The sequence below is a fragment of the Acanthisitta chloris genome, unplaced genomic scaffold, assembly GCF_000695815.1.
Source record: "Acanthisitta chloris isolate BGI_N310 unplaced genomic scaffold, ASM69581v1 scaffold7810, whole genome shotgun sequence".
NCBI classification, from domain to species: Eukaryota; Metazoa; Chordata; class Aves; order Passeriformes; family Acanthisittidae; genus Acanthisitta; species Acanthisitta chloris.
Genome location: NW_008651015.1, coordinates 42,647 through 57,041, shown reverse-complemented (window position 1 = coordinate 57,041; position 14,395 = coordinate 42,647). Strand labels below are relative to the sequence as shown.

The window sequence follows — 14,395 nt, the reverse complement described above, 5'->3', positions numbered from 1 at the left end:
TAAATTGAAGTTGCAGGTTGATGGCTCCTGCAGTGTTGTGGGAGTCACAGTGCATAATTGTCTTTTTCTGAAAGATAAGGTTTCAGCTAAGAAGCTGATAGTAGTGGCATCAGTACTGCTGTGATTTGTGAAGTTTATGCATCAGCTTGTCTAAATACACTTTGCAATATGATTTATTTACATTGTAGTAGGGGAGAATTTATTAGTTATTTAAAAAGTGTAAATATGTAGATATAAATTGTTAAAAGTGATAAAGCGATAAAAAGTGGTAGTGATTTACAGTGATGAAGTCAAGTTACTATTTCAACTCCTTGCTAGAAAAGTCTCTGAGTTTTAATGGTTTCTATGCAAGCTCTGAGAATATAAAAGTGGCAGAGTTAGGAAGAGAAGTTACTTCTTCAGACCTACCATTGAATTGTAGTCTTGTACTAAGAAATTATAGTCTTGCTGCATGTCAGAGCTGTCATGATATTTGTTCATGGAAACTACATTGGCTGAATTGCTACTGACTGAATCTAATGAGAATTTATACAGGGCAAGCCTTTGACTTCTAAAAGTTTCTCACTTAATCTTTGTGTGTAGCTCCACCAGGTGCAGTCCTCCAGAAGGACTGGAAAGGCAGGAGTAAGGGAGCAGGTAGGATATGAAATTTTTTCTTAAGAGTCATTTTTGACTGTGGAGGATTGATTATTGAAACTTCTGGAAGATTCAGACTTGACTTATTTGGGGCATACAGAAATAGTTTGTGATTTCCTTCTCTGTGTAAGCATCTCTATAAACTTAATCCAGTACTGAATATTTAAATTCTGCCATGAATAATGGCCATGGGCAAAACCTGACTGGGTTTATGATTTAACAGAGTATCTTTTATTTTTTTACTCTTTAGCTTCACATGGCAGTGGGTAGGTTCCTCATGTACTAAGCTCTTCAAAGATCAAGGAAACTTGCTTTGCTTTTTGGTGCCCTCTGCCGATGTCTGTCAGAACATTGAAAGCTTGGGCTTTCTTTTTGTCTTTAAGAGCACTAAAATGCTAACAGCAGCAATTTAAAAACAATGGGAAGGGAGAAGAGGGAAAGGAAGTCTTTCTACACCTTAGGAATTTTGCTGTTTGCATTCTAACCAGTTTGTCTGGATCGAACTGGAAGTGTACCTCACATGGTAGAAAAGTGAGCTACATATACCTGAGTCACCTTGTCTCCTGTTGGCATTGCAGCAGTAAGACTGACACCTTTGCTCTTCCCCTCTCAGAAAAATAGATACATTCTCTCTTTAATGTTCACTAATTCTCAGTGAGTACATCTCAGATTTTATGTCCCAGAACTTCTTAACTCTTTGTTCAGTTGCAGTTACTTTTCTTTTTTTATGTTTCCCACTATGACCTCAGATACTACAAAAAAAGTACAGTGCATTTTCCTTTTTGTGTAAGTCTTCTGCATCTTACTAGTGTTGCAGTTTTGTTCCTGTCTCAAAATCTGTAATCACCACTGTCCCAGACAAACTCGGCGCTTGCGTGAAGTCAGCCACATCCTCTCTGCGCAGCCTTTTATCTTAGCCTTATGGTCTGTCTCTGCCAGTTTTGTTCATTTCTGACAGAAGTGGCCAAATTATTTTTTTATCACATTGCAAGAAGTAAATTGTGTGAACAGGGGTGACAACATTCCTGGTGCAGCTTATGGTGCTGCTGAGCAGATGCTCTGTCTGGCAGTCTTCATGAGAGCTTTAGATGGCCTTCTCTCCAGATGAAAATTTAGGACTTCTCTTCATTTTTCAGGTGATTTCTTTAGGTGATCTGTGTTGGGACTGTTCTTTAAAAAAGCTGTGATGTGATGAGTATTTTTGATGACATGCCTTTGCAAAATATGATTCTAGAAAATCAGTCTCATGCAATGACACTGAAAGCTGTTTTGTTGGTAATTACAGAGGGAAGGCACTTCTGTTCTTGGGTAAGCTTTGGAATTGGATATAAAGGAAGAGGGGAAAATGAAGAGAACAGACATGAAAGATGAGGAACAGGTATTCATTTTAAACAGTATTATGGAAGGAACTTGTGAAATGAGTGAAAAGTCCCAAGTGGATGAGTGTGGATTTGAGAAAAACGTTCAGATGTGAACACAAAGGACCTGGTAAGACCCATATGCACTTGGTCCTTTGTATGTGAAGCTCTACTGAACATAGGTTAGAGATTATATGTGAAGCTTTCTTCCTCTTTATTATCAGTTTCCTTACAGTATCAGAGAGCAGTCAGAGCACTCTTCCTCAAATTCAAATATAGAGACCTAGAATAGTGTTTGTATTCTCTGCCTCTGCTTTCAGTATGTGAGTGTTCATATGCATCTAGTGAAATGTGACTTAACAGTTCATAGCTGTGATGGTGACTTTGTTCAGCATTGGACAGAGCTGGAGACTTTTTGTAAAAAGTACACCTCACCAAATTTCTCACATGCTTGAAGTTCTTAATGCTTTTTTTTCCTCCTTAGTAGAAGTGTGGGATGAGGTTTAAGAAGTGAGTCAGCAAACAGTTCTTAATATTTGAGTGTGTTCAGGAAAGCAAAGCTTTTTTTTTTTCCCCCTTCACATATCATTTGATGCTTGTCACGTGGTTTGGTTTTCATTAACAAAACTTCCCTTGACTTTGCAGGAGAATTATCTTGTTTTCTAAAGTAAATTAAAAGATCTACACAAGTATAAGCTGTTTCTTGAAGCTGATGACCTGCAGTGTTTTCTCATGTTCCTCTTTTAGGTTAACTGAGCAGAAAATACCAATTTGTTCTTGGTTTTGTTGTCTTTAATAATTTAGCACTTAGTTCTCTACCCATTGTGTCCTAGATGACAGCCTCCCAGTATGTGTATTTTGTAGGGGTAGAGGAACCAGCTGCTGTTACAGCAGTTAATATGTTTACAGGGCCTGTGGTGAGTCTGACACATGTGAAAATGAAGTTCTGCAGGCTACTGAAGGCAAAAGATGCGTCCACATCCCAGCTCTAGAGAAAAACAATTCTTTTTCCCTCAAAGTTTTTTAGAACAACTTTTTTTAATTTATCAAAGCTGTTAGTAAAATGTAAACGGCCCAAGCAGGGTTAAAACAAGTACTCTCTAATATGTAATATGTAGCACAGATCTAAATACCATGAGCTTTCTAAAGAATAATAGAATCATTTAGGTTGACAAAGACCCATAAGATAATGAAGTCCAACCATTAGCCAAGTACTGTCGCATCTAGTGCTAAATGACATCCCTAAGCACCATGTCTATAGGTCTTCTAATTACCTGTAGAGATGGTGACCCAACTGTTTTCCTGGGCAGCTGGTTCCAATGCTTTGCAATTCTTTTGTTGAAGAGAATTTTCCTGATACCTGGTCTAAACCATCCCTGCTGTAAATTGAGGCCATTTCTTGTTCTGTCACCTGTTGCCTGGAAAAAAAGACCCACCCTCATCTCACTGCAATTTCAGGTGTTGGTAGAAAGTGGTAAGCTCTCCCCAGAGCCTGCTATTATGCTTGTAGTCCTTCTGCTAGGAACGGATCTTGAATATTGTCTTACCTTTGTGCCCTTTGTAGAAATTAGTTACCACAGTGTGAGTAACACTTATATTGGTGCAAATGTCTGGATACTCTTCTAACACTTCTTCAATAAATGTGGTCTGTGTAACATTCATTTACCTGAATAGGAAGTTTCAGTCGTCAGTGCTCAAATGCTAGCTCGTCCATGTATGTATGTTATACTTCATATGTGTGTGCATACTTGGGTGCATCTATATATATATATATATATGTAGTTTAATGTAGGGGAAAAGTGGAAAGAGACTGGGGCTGGTTTAATAATTGTCCTAATTACTCTCTGATACACCTCCACTCTTAGTTTCACATGCCTAAGTAGTAGTGAATACATACTGTATTCATACTGTACATAGAGAAGCATTTGTTGTAAAGCAACTTTGAGCCAGACTTCTCTTCAGACTCCTTGTCTCATCAGCTAAAAGAGCAGAATTATTTTTTAAATTGAAAACTTGATGTTTTTGAAATGTGGCTGTACCTGAACACTTTGTCTTGATTTTGCTGCTTTACCTTGCCCTGACATAATTTTAAGTTTAGAAGTTTCAATACATTTTAGGATACTTAAAGTAATTTCTTTGCAGTAATGAACATATTTTAATGGTACACAGGTAAAGTTTAATGTGTTTCAGCCTTGCATATAGGAAGATTAGCCCTCTACCTATACATTTGTAATTTTAATTAAAATCTTATGTTTACATATAAAATAGGAGATCAGGTCTCTGGAGGCCCAGAGGTTGCTTTTGTCACCATCTCCTAAAATGACACTTTCTGTATTGTGTAAGTGGTGTTCATGTCAGAACATGAACACTTTGCCTCAGATATTGGTAGGCAATTTGGAGATGAACTGGTAGGAAATGATCAATGGAAAACAGTAAAAAAATAAATCTTACTGGATAATGGTACTATTTGTTGCAGAACTTTTTAACTTTCCAGTTTTAACAGAACTTGAAATGCTTACTGTGGCAGTGCATATTAACTGCAGGAAACATCTGCAGAAACAGCACAAATTGTTTTCCATTTATTAGCCCACACACAATTAACAAAGTTGAGTTAAAAATTAAGACCATAAATTTGAATTTTAAGGTAAAATTAGTATTTTTTTCAACAACTTTCTTGAGAAAGGGAGGTATAGCTGAGTTTTTTCCTGTATTAAAGTTTGGCTGGTGTTTTGGTTTGAGAGCTCAGGACCCCTATTCAGAAAAAACACTGGGATACAAAAATAAATACTTGCTAATGTCTGTTTAGCAGTATTTAAATTGCTTGACTCATTGCTCTGACAAATGATTGCAAAACCTTTTCATATTTCTTGTTTGCATGCAGCAAGTACTGCAAGCAGTAGCAAATACTAGTAAAATTAAATTTGAATAACTTTGAGATGGCTGTGTGCTGCCTTGATTCTTAAACCTGCTTCAGGGTTAGAAGAGGAGGTGCTTCCATTGTGATATGGGTTGCACTGTTCTTTTCGTATGAGCAGTAGAGCTTGAAAGTAAGAGAAGTGTATTCCTACTAAATATATTTTCCTTCCTCTATTGAGTGTTGCAGTGTGAAATACAATACTAAAATTTTTAGGTTTTTCTGATGTTCTTGTGAGTTTTAAATGTACATGCAGCAAAGTAATATTTTAGCATTTGGGATGAGAAATTTACATTTAATAATCAAATTCTGAGGACTGTTTCAAATATTTACTGTGTCAAACTTAAGCAGTTTAGATTTGCTGTCTCGTAATTTTATTTTTTGTATACCCTAAACACCCAGTTAAATGAGAAATGCATTTCAGAGAAGGAAGTAATACGGAGAACACTGGAAATAGATGTCAATCTGATGTAGAATAAATAATATATTAAATATTTGGGTTATTAATGTGTTTCAGTCATAAGTAAAATGAAGAGATTCCTTTGATGGAATCCATTTTGTGCTATTGATATGCAATTTGCTATTGCATCCTGCAGATCTTTTGAGAAACACATCACATGGCAGATCCACTGTCAGTTCTGGTTCCTGAAGAACAAATTGGCCTTTGTGCTCACTATCAGTAAATAATGAATTAATCCTGTTAACCATGAGTGAATTATGGATGGCCCAGAAAGGTTACCAATCAGTGTCCTTGGTACGGTTGTTAGGTGCAGTAACAGTCTAATTGATACGTACCATCATAGCTTTGAAAGACAGAAAAATGAGATGGACTTGCATCATTTTTTTGCCATGTTGGGATTGTTGCTCTTGTTTATGTTCTTTAACTAAACACCATGTAAAGTTGTGCTGTTCCATTATCAGAAGGGCTCCTTAATTAATATAAATTACTAAGGAACCTCATACATGTAAAGCTGCCACTGCAGATTTTTGTACTAGGAACCTGACATGCTTCTTGTATGTTGGCTTACATTTTCAGATGGAATTACCTTTTTCTTCTCACCACATGGTCATATTGCAAAAGCAAGTTGAAGGAAAGTGTTTCTTGATCTCTGTAGAATTTACATCCCAATTACTAGTTAGAGATTGATTTTTCTTAATTGGCAGCGCAAGAATTAAGAAAAAAAGGCTCCAAAGTGCAGAGGGAATACTACTCCATTTCGAATACTCGGATGTATCTGGTGTTCAGTGGGGAAGGGCAGATACTCACAGGTATACTTTGTGTCTCAGGGGTACTTCTTGAAGCCCTACTCCGAACTATTACTTGTTTTGCACGTTGCTTCTTTCATGGGAAAACCTTCAAAAAGCCTAGTGTCTAGCACTGAGTGGAAATCAATTGCAGAATCATAGAATAGCTTAAGTTGGAAGGGATTTGTTGAGGTCATCTGGTCCAACTCCCCTGCTGAAACAGGGCTAGCTAGAGTCAGGTGCCCAGGACCATAGCTTTTGAGATTTCCGAAGAGGTAGACTCCACAGACTCTCTAGGAGGCCTGTGCCAGTGCTCAGTCATCCTCCAGACTAAAGTGTTACCTAAAGTTCGGATGGAGCCTCCTGTGTCTCACTGATGAGATTCCCCCCTGAGCCTCCTCTTTTTCAGGCTAAACAGTCCCAGGCTGTCTCAGCCTTTCCTTACATGAGAAGCTCTAGGTGCTTAATGACTTTTGTGAGCCTTTATTGGACTCTATCCAGTATGTTCATCTTTCTCTTGTGCTGGGGAGCCCAGAACGGGACACAGTACTCCAGGTGCTCTCTTAGGACTTTTGCACCTACCCCAAGAGGTGGCTCATGTTGGCCTTTCTTTCAGTTACCTGCTTTGTTTGAGATATTTTGCAGATTTTGGAAGGTCTGTATTTCTTTTACTATTTTTCATTAGATGAAATTCAGATTGACTTAGTGCTCCTTCATCAGGCAATTGTCTAGTATGTGCCCAGCCAGCCATGTTTCCAGCTTGTCTCTTAGTCACAACTCTGAAATCAAAGCTTGGCTAGAAAGAAATGGCTCTGAAGATTAATGGTAGTGATGTTTTTCAGTAAAATTTGAATGGTACTTAAAACATGAAGCATTGTTTAAAGCAGTTTCCTTGAATGTTCACATTCTAGGGTTTGTATTTAGTACCTGGAGGATGCAGGGTGCGGACATCAATGTTAGAATTTTTATTTACTCATCGGGTGCCTATTTACTTGCACTTTACCACTCTGTTGTACCACAGTTGGTAACATTGTCAACAGCCATATTGCCACTCCAACGTACTGCAGCCCTTACCAGAGAAGTCATTGTGTCTGTTCCAGATGCTCTTTCTTATTCATGAGAACAGGTATCATGATGATGTGAATAGTGGTGAATTGAAGCAAAGGTTCTGAATCCTGCTTAAGACTGCAGAAATCGAACAAGCAGTGTTTTATGCTCTAGTTGTACTGGCACATGGTTGGCAGGATATATCACTACATTGGCCAGTGTATCTAAGCCAGCAAAATTATTTGGGCAAATCCAGTTACACTAGCAAAAGATTGTTATTTCTCGATGTGTGTTTTGCCAGCTAAAGTTCCTATAAAGAGCTTTTGCCAGTAAAAGATGCGTGTCATTGCAGTATGATTCTCTGGGCAAATCTTTATGCATAGACGAGTCCTTTGTCATGCAGCCTTAAGTCCAGTTGGATAATCTTTGTTTATTTTGTCTTGGAAGAAGCACAGCAATTAGGCTTGGAAGTAGTCCATTTTCTTGTAAAATCTCTTACTTTTTTGCCACTTGTGGCACATGGCTTGTAATCTGCTGCACACAGTTGCTTCTTTTTAGCAGCACCTTTCTAGATTTATTTAAAGCTAGAATTTTAAGAGTGTACTTAAAGGAAATGTCAAGACTTATGTACCCCAAGAGCTTTTCATCTGTCACCTTAGAAGTTACTACACTCTGACGTGTCCCATCCTGTTACTTTTTTCCCCCTACTGTTACACAAAATGTAGGTGCAGATCCCTCAGGATAAGGCAGGACACTGATGAAGTGACAGCTTTGGCTTTCAGGAAGGCTGAGCATTACCACAGTGAGTGAGAGCCTTGGGACACCAGTGCTAATCAAATGGGAACCTGATTGGGAGTGAAGCTCAAGGGGTTGGATGATAAAATTTGGGCTGATTAACATCTTATGCAGATGCAAAGTCCTGGTTTGCTTACTAGGGAACTGGCTGATGTAGTCTGGCTGATGTAGTGCAGGTGCTGCTGTCTGGATTCAGAAATCTGCAGCTGATCTCTGTTGTATGAGACTGTGAAAGTAGGTGCAGGTGTGGAGGTGTGAACTGTCTTGGTTTATAGAGACTGCAAGATAAAACATGCTTTGGACTTTACGTATGTGGATGGGGGAGACAAAAGCTATCCTGATTTACTATAAATTCTTCTCATCTCCTACACCAACCTTTCCATTTTTGTTAAATGTTCTTGTTTAGGGCAAGGGATGAGGAGCTGTTGCGTTTTGCTGTGTTCTTTTTAGGTTTTCCTGTTTTCAGAGGTAACCTTCATCTCACTCTTCCTGGACTGTATCTAAGGGTGTCCTTATAATTTTTCTGTGTATTGTTAGTGGAAGAGTTATGTTGTCTCTGTAAGCTAATGTGAAACAGGAGAGTATCAGCTTGTATAAGGGTGTTTGATCAAGGAGTTTTTCAATGCCTCAAGAAGGGAATAAGAAAGAGGGATAAAGAGGGAGCAGTAAGACACAAATCTGTCAAACAAAAAATTATAAGTGAGACAGTTAAAAGAACCAAATCTGATCAGTCACAAATCAATAAGGGTATGTGGAGTGTGGGAGTATTTATTTCAGTGAGATTATTTGAGCAAAGACCTCATCAAGTGGTGTTATAATGGAAAGAGGGAAGCTATAAACAAAATATAGAGAGACAGAAACCTGCCAAGTGACTTTAAGGGACAAGGGTGTAGGTTTAGTGGCCTGACATACACTGCTTCTTTTACTAGGAGCAATCTGATGACTTTGTCCTTATATCGTTTCCTTTAAATATGAAGTAATCTATATTCCTGTTTATCATGCTCTTTTTGGTAGATGTGTATTTAAAGTAAGGTAGTGCTTTTACCTTGTTAGTTAAAAGCTAGATACAATGTTCTTGATAGCTGTTGATCTATTCTTGTTGCTTGTTGGATGTGAGAAGAATGCATAGCATAATGACTGTAAAAAGCATCAAGTAGTCCCAAAGAGTGTGTTGAATATTGGCAAAAAGCAGCTAGACTGATTTGGGGATTTGGAGTGCTAGTGTAATTGACAAAAGTATCATATTCCACAAGTAGGCTATTAAACTTAATGACCAGTAATAATGTAGACTGAAAAAACATACTGTCAGTGTCTAGTTACTCCCCATGCTTGTTGAAAATGATATGAAAACATATCTTAAATTATACAAGATGTCTGTCTTTAGGTCCTTGTACTTTGCCATGTGCTAGTGTTACCTTGCTGCAATCATCACATGAGAACTGGTTTCTTAATAAAAACTAAGATAAGACACCAAGTCTTCAAGTTTGGGTTTGTGTTGGGTGTTTTATGACATCTGTTTGCGAATTAGTTTGGTGTAGCTTTAGTTTACTTTTTCAGTACAAAAGACAAATTACATGTTAAATCTTGCTGTACTTGTAGTTCCAAAAATGATTTTATCTTTATTTTCTAATGGGAAGCAATTTTGACTAAAGATATTGTTGCTTACTGCAGAGGGCAATTAGCATTTATTATGAAGTTTGAAATACCTGCATGGATTAGTAATTTGGAGTGATGATGAAGGCTAACTACCTAGCAGTTTGCATCTTCACTGTCTTTGAAGTGGTGCAGTCCATGTACAAAAGGAAAATAATCATCAAAGAACTGGTTTTTTCCAAAGTAGATTGTTTTCTACAGGGCAGGGTATATTAGTGTTAATGCTTGGGAAAGGTGCCAGATGTAAATTAAGGCAGTAGCAGTGGGAGATCCCCAGCCAAAGACATGTATAGAATGTATCGGGATAGTAGTGGTCATAATATTATTTCAGGGTTTTGTTTTTTGCCAGTGTCACTTAATCCAGTTTTCCTTCCTTCGTCGTTTTCTTTTGCACTCTCCAGATCCCAGCATACCTAATTTACCAGAATTTTTATTACTTGTGTTTCTCTTTGAGTAGACTTAGTCATCATAGTGTAAAAAATTCTCCCATTCAGAAAGTGCCGATTTGGGCCATAAATCATCATTGCTCTGACTCTTGTAGCATAGTTCCTTATTATTTGTTCTTTGGCAACGTGCTCCAAAAATCTAACAAAATAGGTATTTCCACAGAAGCTTTGCCCTCAAGGTACTTGTTTGGTATCTCTTCCAGCTTGTGGGTGGGGTTTTTTGTGTTGAGCTTTTGAGGGCAGGCAGCTCTCTGGAAGAGTCACCCTTTACCTGGGCATCTACTTTCATGAACCTTCAGGTGCATACCTGTCTTTTGACCTCTCTTTCTGTAAAATAATTGAAGTGCAGTTGGTTAAGGAGTTCAGGAGGCTGAGCAACAACAGATGGTTAGGTTGGTTCCGTAAGGAAACTGATTACTTTAGGTAAGATATAGTGGGGGAAACTGCGATTTGTGTTAGAGTATTTGAAAGCAAGAGGCTGAAAAGCTCTAAAATTTGGTAAAATTGGCCACAAGTCAAAACAGAGGAAAAATGCCTTTTTCCTCTTAGATACCTGGACAAAATGTTTACTTCTTAAAAAGTGTTTGCACTGGAAAGAACACTGGAGTGCAAACTGTATGTCAATGGAAACCTACCAAGAAGCAACTTAGTAGGATTTAGAAAATGATAGGCCCCTGTAAAGACAAGAACTAGAAGAGATCAATAGTCCAGTCTGCAACTATATCTGAAATAAGACTTCTGGCAATCTATGGATTGCCAGACTCTGATGGGGGTCAGTTCAAGAACATGGAGCCATGCAGACAAGTTCATTTTTCTCTGCATCAGCTATCTGCAGTTAAATGCAGAGGTATTTGAAATGGTGCTGTCATGTACAGAAGTGGAAGTGGTGCTGTGAGTGGACGTGCTGGAGAGCACACTACAATTTGGCTTGCACCAGGAGTTCTGTCAGAAGTCTGTCGTGTTTGGACTTGAGAATGGTTGCAGCATGGTAGTTCATGTCGTTTTAGTTTTTGTGTGTTCAGTTGGTGAGTTCTGAAGTGTGACATGTGTTTTTCTATATTTTTGGTTGTTAACAGCGTGATGTGTTAGTTTTAACAGAACAGTGGGGTGAAGGGGAGGGGTGTTTATTGCATTTGCTGTTGGCTCATAGGCGTCAGCAGGAGCTCTGGGGAAGAATGACAACCCCATCTAATAATTCAGTAGCATGGACACACAGTGAAAAGTAAAGGTAGTTGTGTTTGGAACCAGCCAGGAGAACATCACGTGGTGATGAACAGCCTTCATGTTGCTAGCACTGAAAACTTCAAGCACTGTGTATCCCTGTGAACTTTTAATGAAATACACAGATTTAACCAGAGATGGTTGATTAGATTTTTTTGGGTTACGTGTATGATCATTATTACACATTTTGTAGTACTAGGGGGATGAAGCATCTCTGTGCTGAGCTAGCAGAACTAAAATAGGTTACAGTATGGAGCAAATGTCTGACTAGCTATGTAAGTACAGACCTGACAGGAAAGGGATGCAGTGCAGAGCACACACTCTCTGTGGCATCTGCTTACAGGGAAGGCTGTGCTTGTACATCTTTTCATGCTTCTGTAGCCTGTTTTGGTTTTGCATGGATGTTAGCATTTTTATATGTATTTCTGCTAAAGTATAATTTAGTAGTAAATCTTTCAGGGTTTAGGGGAGCCATCAAAAATCTGTGTTTATAAGGACAGTAAATAGGCAACTACTTGCAGGTGCTTAATTTCATAGTGTTCTGGTGCAGTCTTCAGCAAGTCCCTCCTAATGCTAGCTACAAAGCAATACTCAAATGTAGATTGTAATTCACTCATCTGGAGGTGGTTTTTTTTGTTCTGGTTTTCTTTGCCTTGGCGCAGAGCGAAGACAGTCCTAGTCCCAAGCGACAGCGCCTTTCCCATTCGGTCTTTGACTATACAGCAGGATCACCAGCCCCATCTCCACCAATGCGACCATGGGAGATGACTTCAAATAGGCAACCTCCTTTGGCTCGGTCCAACCAAAACCACTTCTCAGGGGAACAATGCAGCACACCTGCACGAAACAGGAGAAGGTAAGCAACCTGTGTAGATTGGGAAACACGTTCTTGTTCTTTTTGATTTTAGCTCAAGGAAGGTGTTCTCCAGGCACTGACTAGATTACACATGGTAAACATGTAAACATTTCCTTTGAGCTGTACGCTATTGTAGTTGTGACTGCAAAGTTACTGGAAGAAATTCAGGTTTGTGCCTCATTTTGTAATGTGTTGAATAGTCAGCTCAAGGAAAGGAGTGCTCAAAATATGTTTAGTTATGAGCCTGATTCTCTATCACTCTCCATTGAAGCGATGAACATGTAGAAAAATGTGAGGAAACAACCTTTCTCCTCGGAGTGCTTTTAAAGGTGTTAACAGTTACTGATGTAGTACCATAATTTTCATTGGAGTGGAATTTTTGTACTTAAAACCAACCTAGTTAAAGATGAGGGGTAATAGCTGGGGAGATGAGGTTAGCATAATGTCAAATGTTTGTGGAGGTGGGTAATTAACATGTAATAGGAGTTGGATTTTCTTGTTGGTTTTAGCTTTGTGGCTCATTAATTTTTCAAAGCAGAGATTTTGGAAGAAGCTGTAATGGTTATGGAAGAGTAGATTGGGATGGCCAGGTTGGAGTGGTGCCTGGGTGGATCATCATCTGGGAAAGCATAAAAACACAGATTTCTTTACTATCCTAATTAAACAAATTACCCAAATCAGAAGCTTTCACTGCCTTACATTCTGCCTGGAAAATAGTGAGTCACCTTATGCAAGTTAAAACACACTGACCCTCTGTTTGCTTCTAAGAAATAGTCTTGTTTTATACAAAAAAAAATCATGTGCTTTTTCACTAACATAAAATAATAGGTTTATTATGTATTTAACTAGTTTTCTTCCAATTCCACGAATCGAATTTGTAAACCATGATCAACCAGGGATAGTTTTTAAGCAAGAAATTTTAAACTATGACAGTTTTATATCTTTGCTTCAAGTCCATGAATTTGAAGCTTTCCGTCAGTTGCATGCAAAATACACAGCTCTGGATGCAGCTTGTCAGACTTAATAAAGAGGTTGAGTTTGAACTTTGAGGGTTGTTGTGAAGACAGTATTAGACCCTTGTATACTATGTGGTGCAGGGATGCTTTCCAGGGCCATTAGGTCCACAGTTTTTTCCTGAGAATGTTTTGAACCGAGATGGCTGGAATATGCTGCATTTGGCCATTTTTTTATTGGTGTCCAGCCAGCTTACACAGCTTTCTTTGCAGTGTTCATTAAAATCTCCTGCAGAGTTAACAAGGGTGTTTAATAAGCTGAATGCCAGATAGCAGAACTTAGACAGTTCAGATATACTGAGGGATGAAGGAGAAGAATGGAATGAGTAAAAGGTGAATGTGCATGGGACTAGTGTCTGACATTCAGATGCAGTCAGGTGTTATCAAGGTAGTGACTTGTGGCTTTTGCAAGTAAGCCATGCCGCAAACAGGGAGACACCTCATTGCAAAGCCATCTTCAATCTGACAGGAGCTATTAGGCTCGCTGCAGCATTGTGGGCATTAGTCTTTCTGGGGTTAGCTTGCCTGCTCTTGGGTAGTAACACCAGCTTTTGCTCTGATCAGAAACGTTTGAACGTGTTAGTACTTTGTTTCCCTGCACTTGCGTCAGGGCATTTTTAGCTTGGGTGCGCTGTTGCATTTCAGTTAGCTCTAGGTCAGTTCCAGAATAGCATTGCACTCAATTTCATTTCCCAGAGCAGTTTGTTAAGCAGAACAACACATACATGTTTCCTGTCTGACAGCCTTTTTGAGACTTTGAATGTTCTGGACTCATACCAGAACCAATAATAACTCTCATAGATTGATAAAGCTTGATTCCTTAACATCATTGTAAGTGCATCTGTTATTAATGATTTAAGTGAGGTTTTGAATTGAATTTCCGGTTTTCCTTGCTTTGTGTTCTCTCTGTCCATCACGGAGGGGGCTCAGTTAATGAAATTTTCATATTCAGATAAGATGAAAGGTGCACTCCAGTTGTGAGTGATCATTCAGCTCAAGGAAACAGGCTGGGATGCGTGCAGGCAAAACCTCTGAAGGGTGTGTAGTGTGGACATCACTCTGACCCAGCATCATCAGCATTAACACTTTTGTCTTATCAGTTTACTCCTCTTGGTCAGGACAGTCTTACGTTGGTTATTTTATTACCTGGATTTTTTTTTATTTCCGGGGTTACTATTTAGGCCTTACCTCTTGGTATCAGTGATTTTTTT

The 14,395-nt window shown here is 38.7% G+C and overlaps 1 protein-coding gene across 1 annotated transcript in view; it reads left to right on the top strand.

Annotated features, from left to right (window-relative positions):
* The first annotated feature begins 11,980 nt into the window (after positions 1–11,980).
* Positions 11,981–14,395, top strand: part of RNF38 (ring finger protein 38) — a 28,734-nt gene continuing 26,319 nt past the window's right edge. Inside the window, exon 1 of the mRNA XM_009071271.1 lies at positions 11,981–12,171. Coding sequence (XP_009069519.1) covers positions 12,065–12,171 — 107 coding nt within the window. The 5' untranslated portion in view covers positions 11,981–12,064. The remainder of the gene's footprint in view (positions 12,172–14,395) is intronic.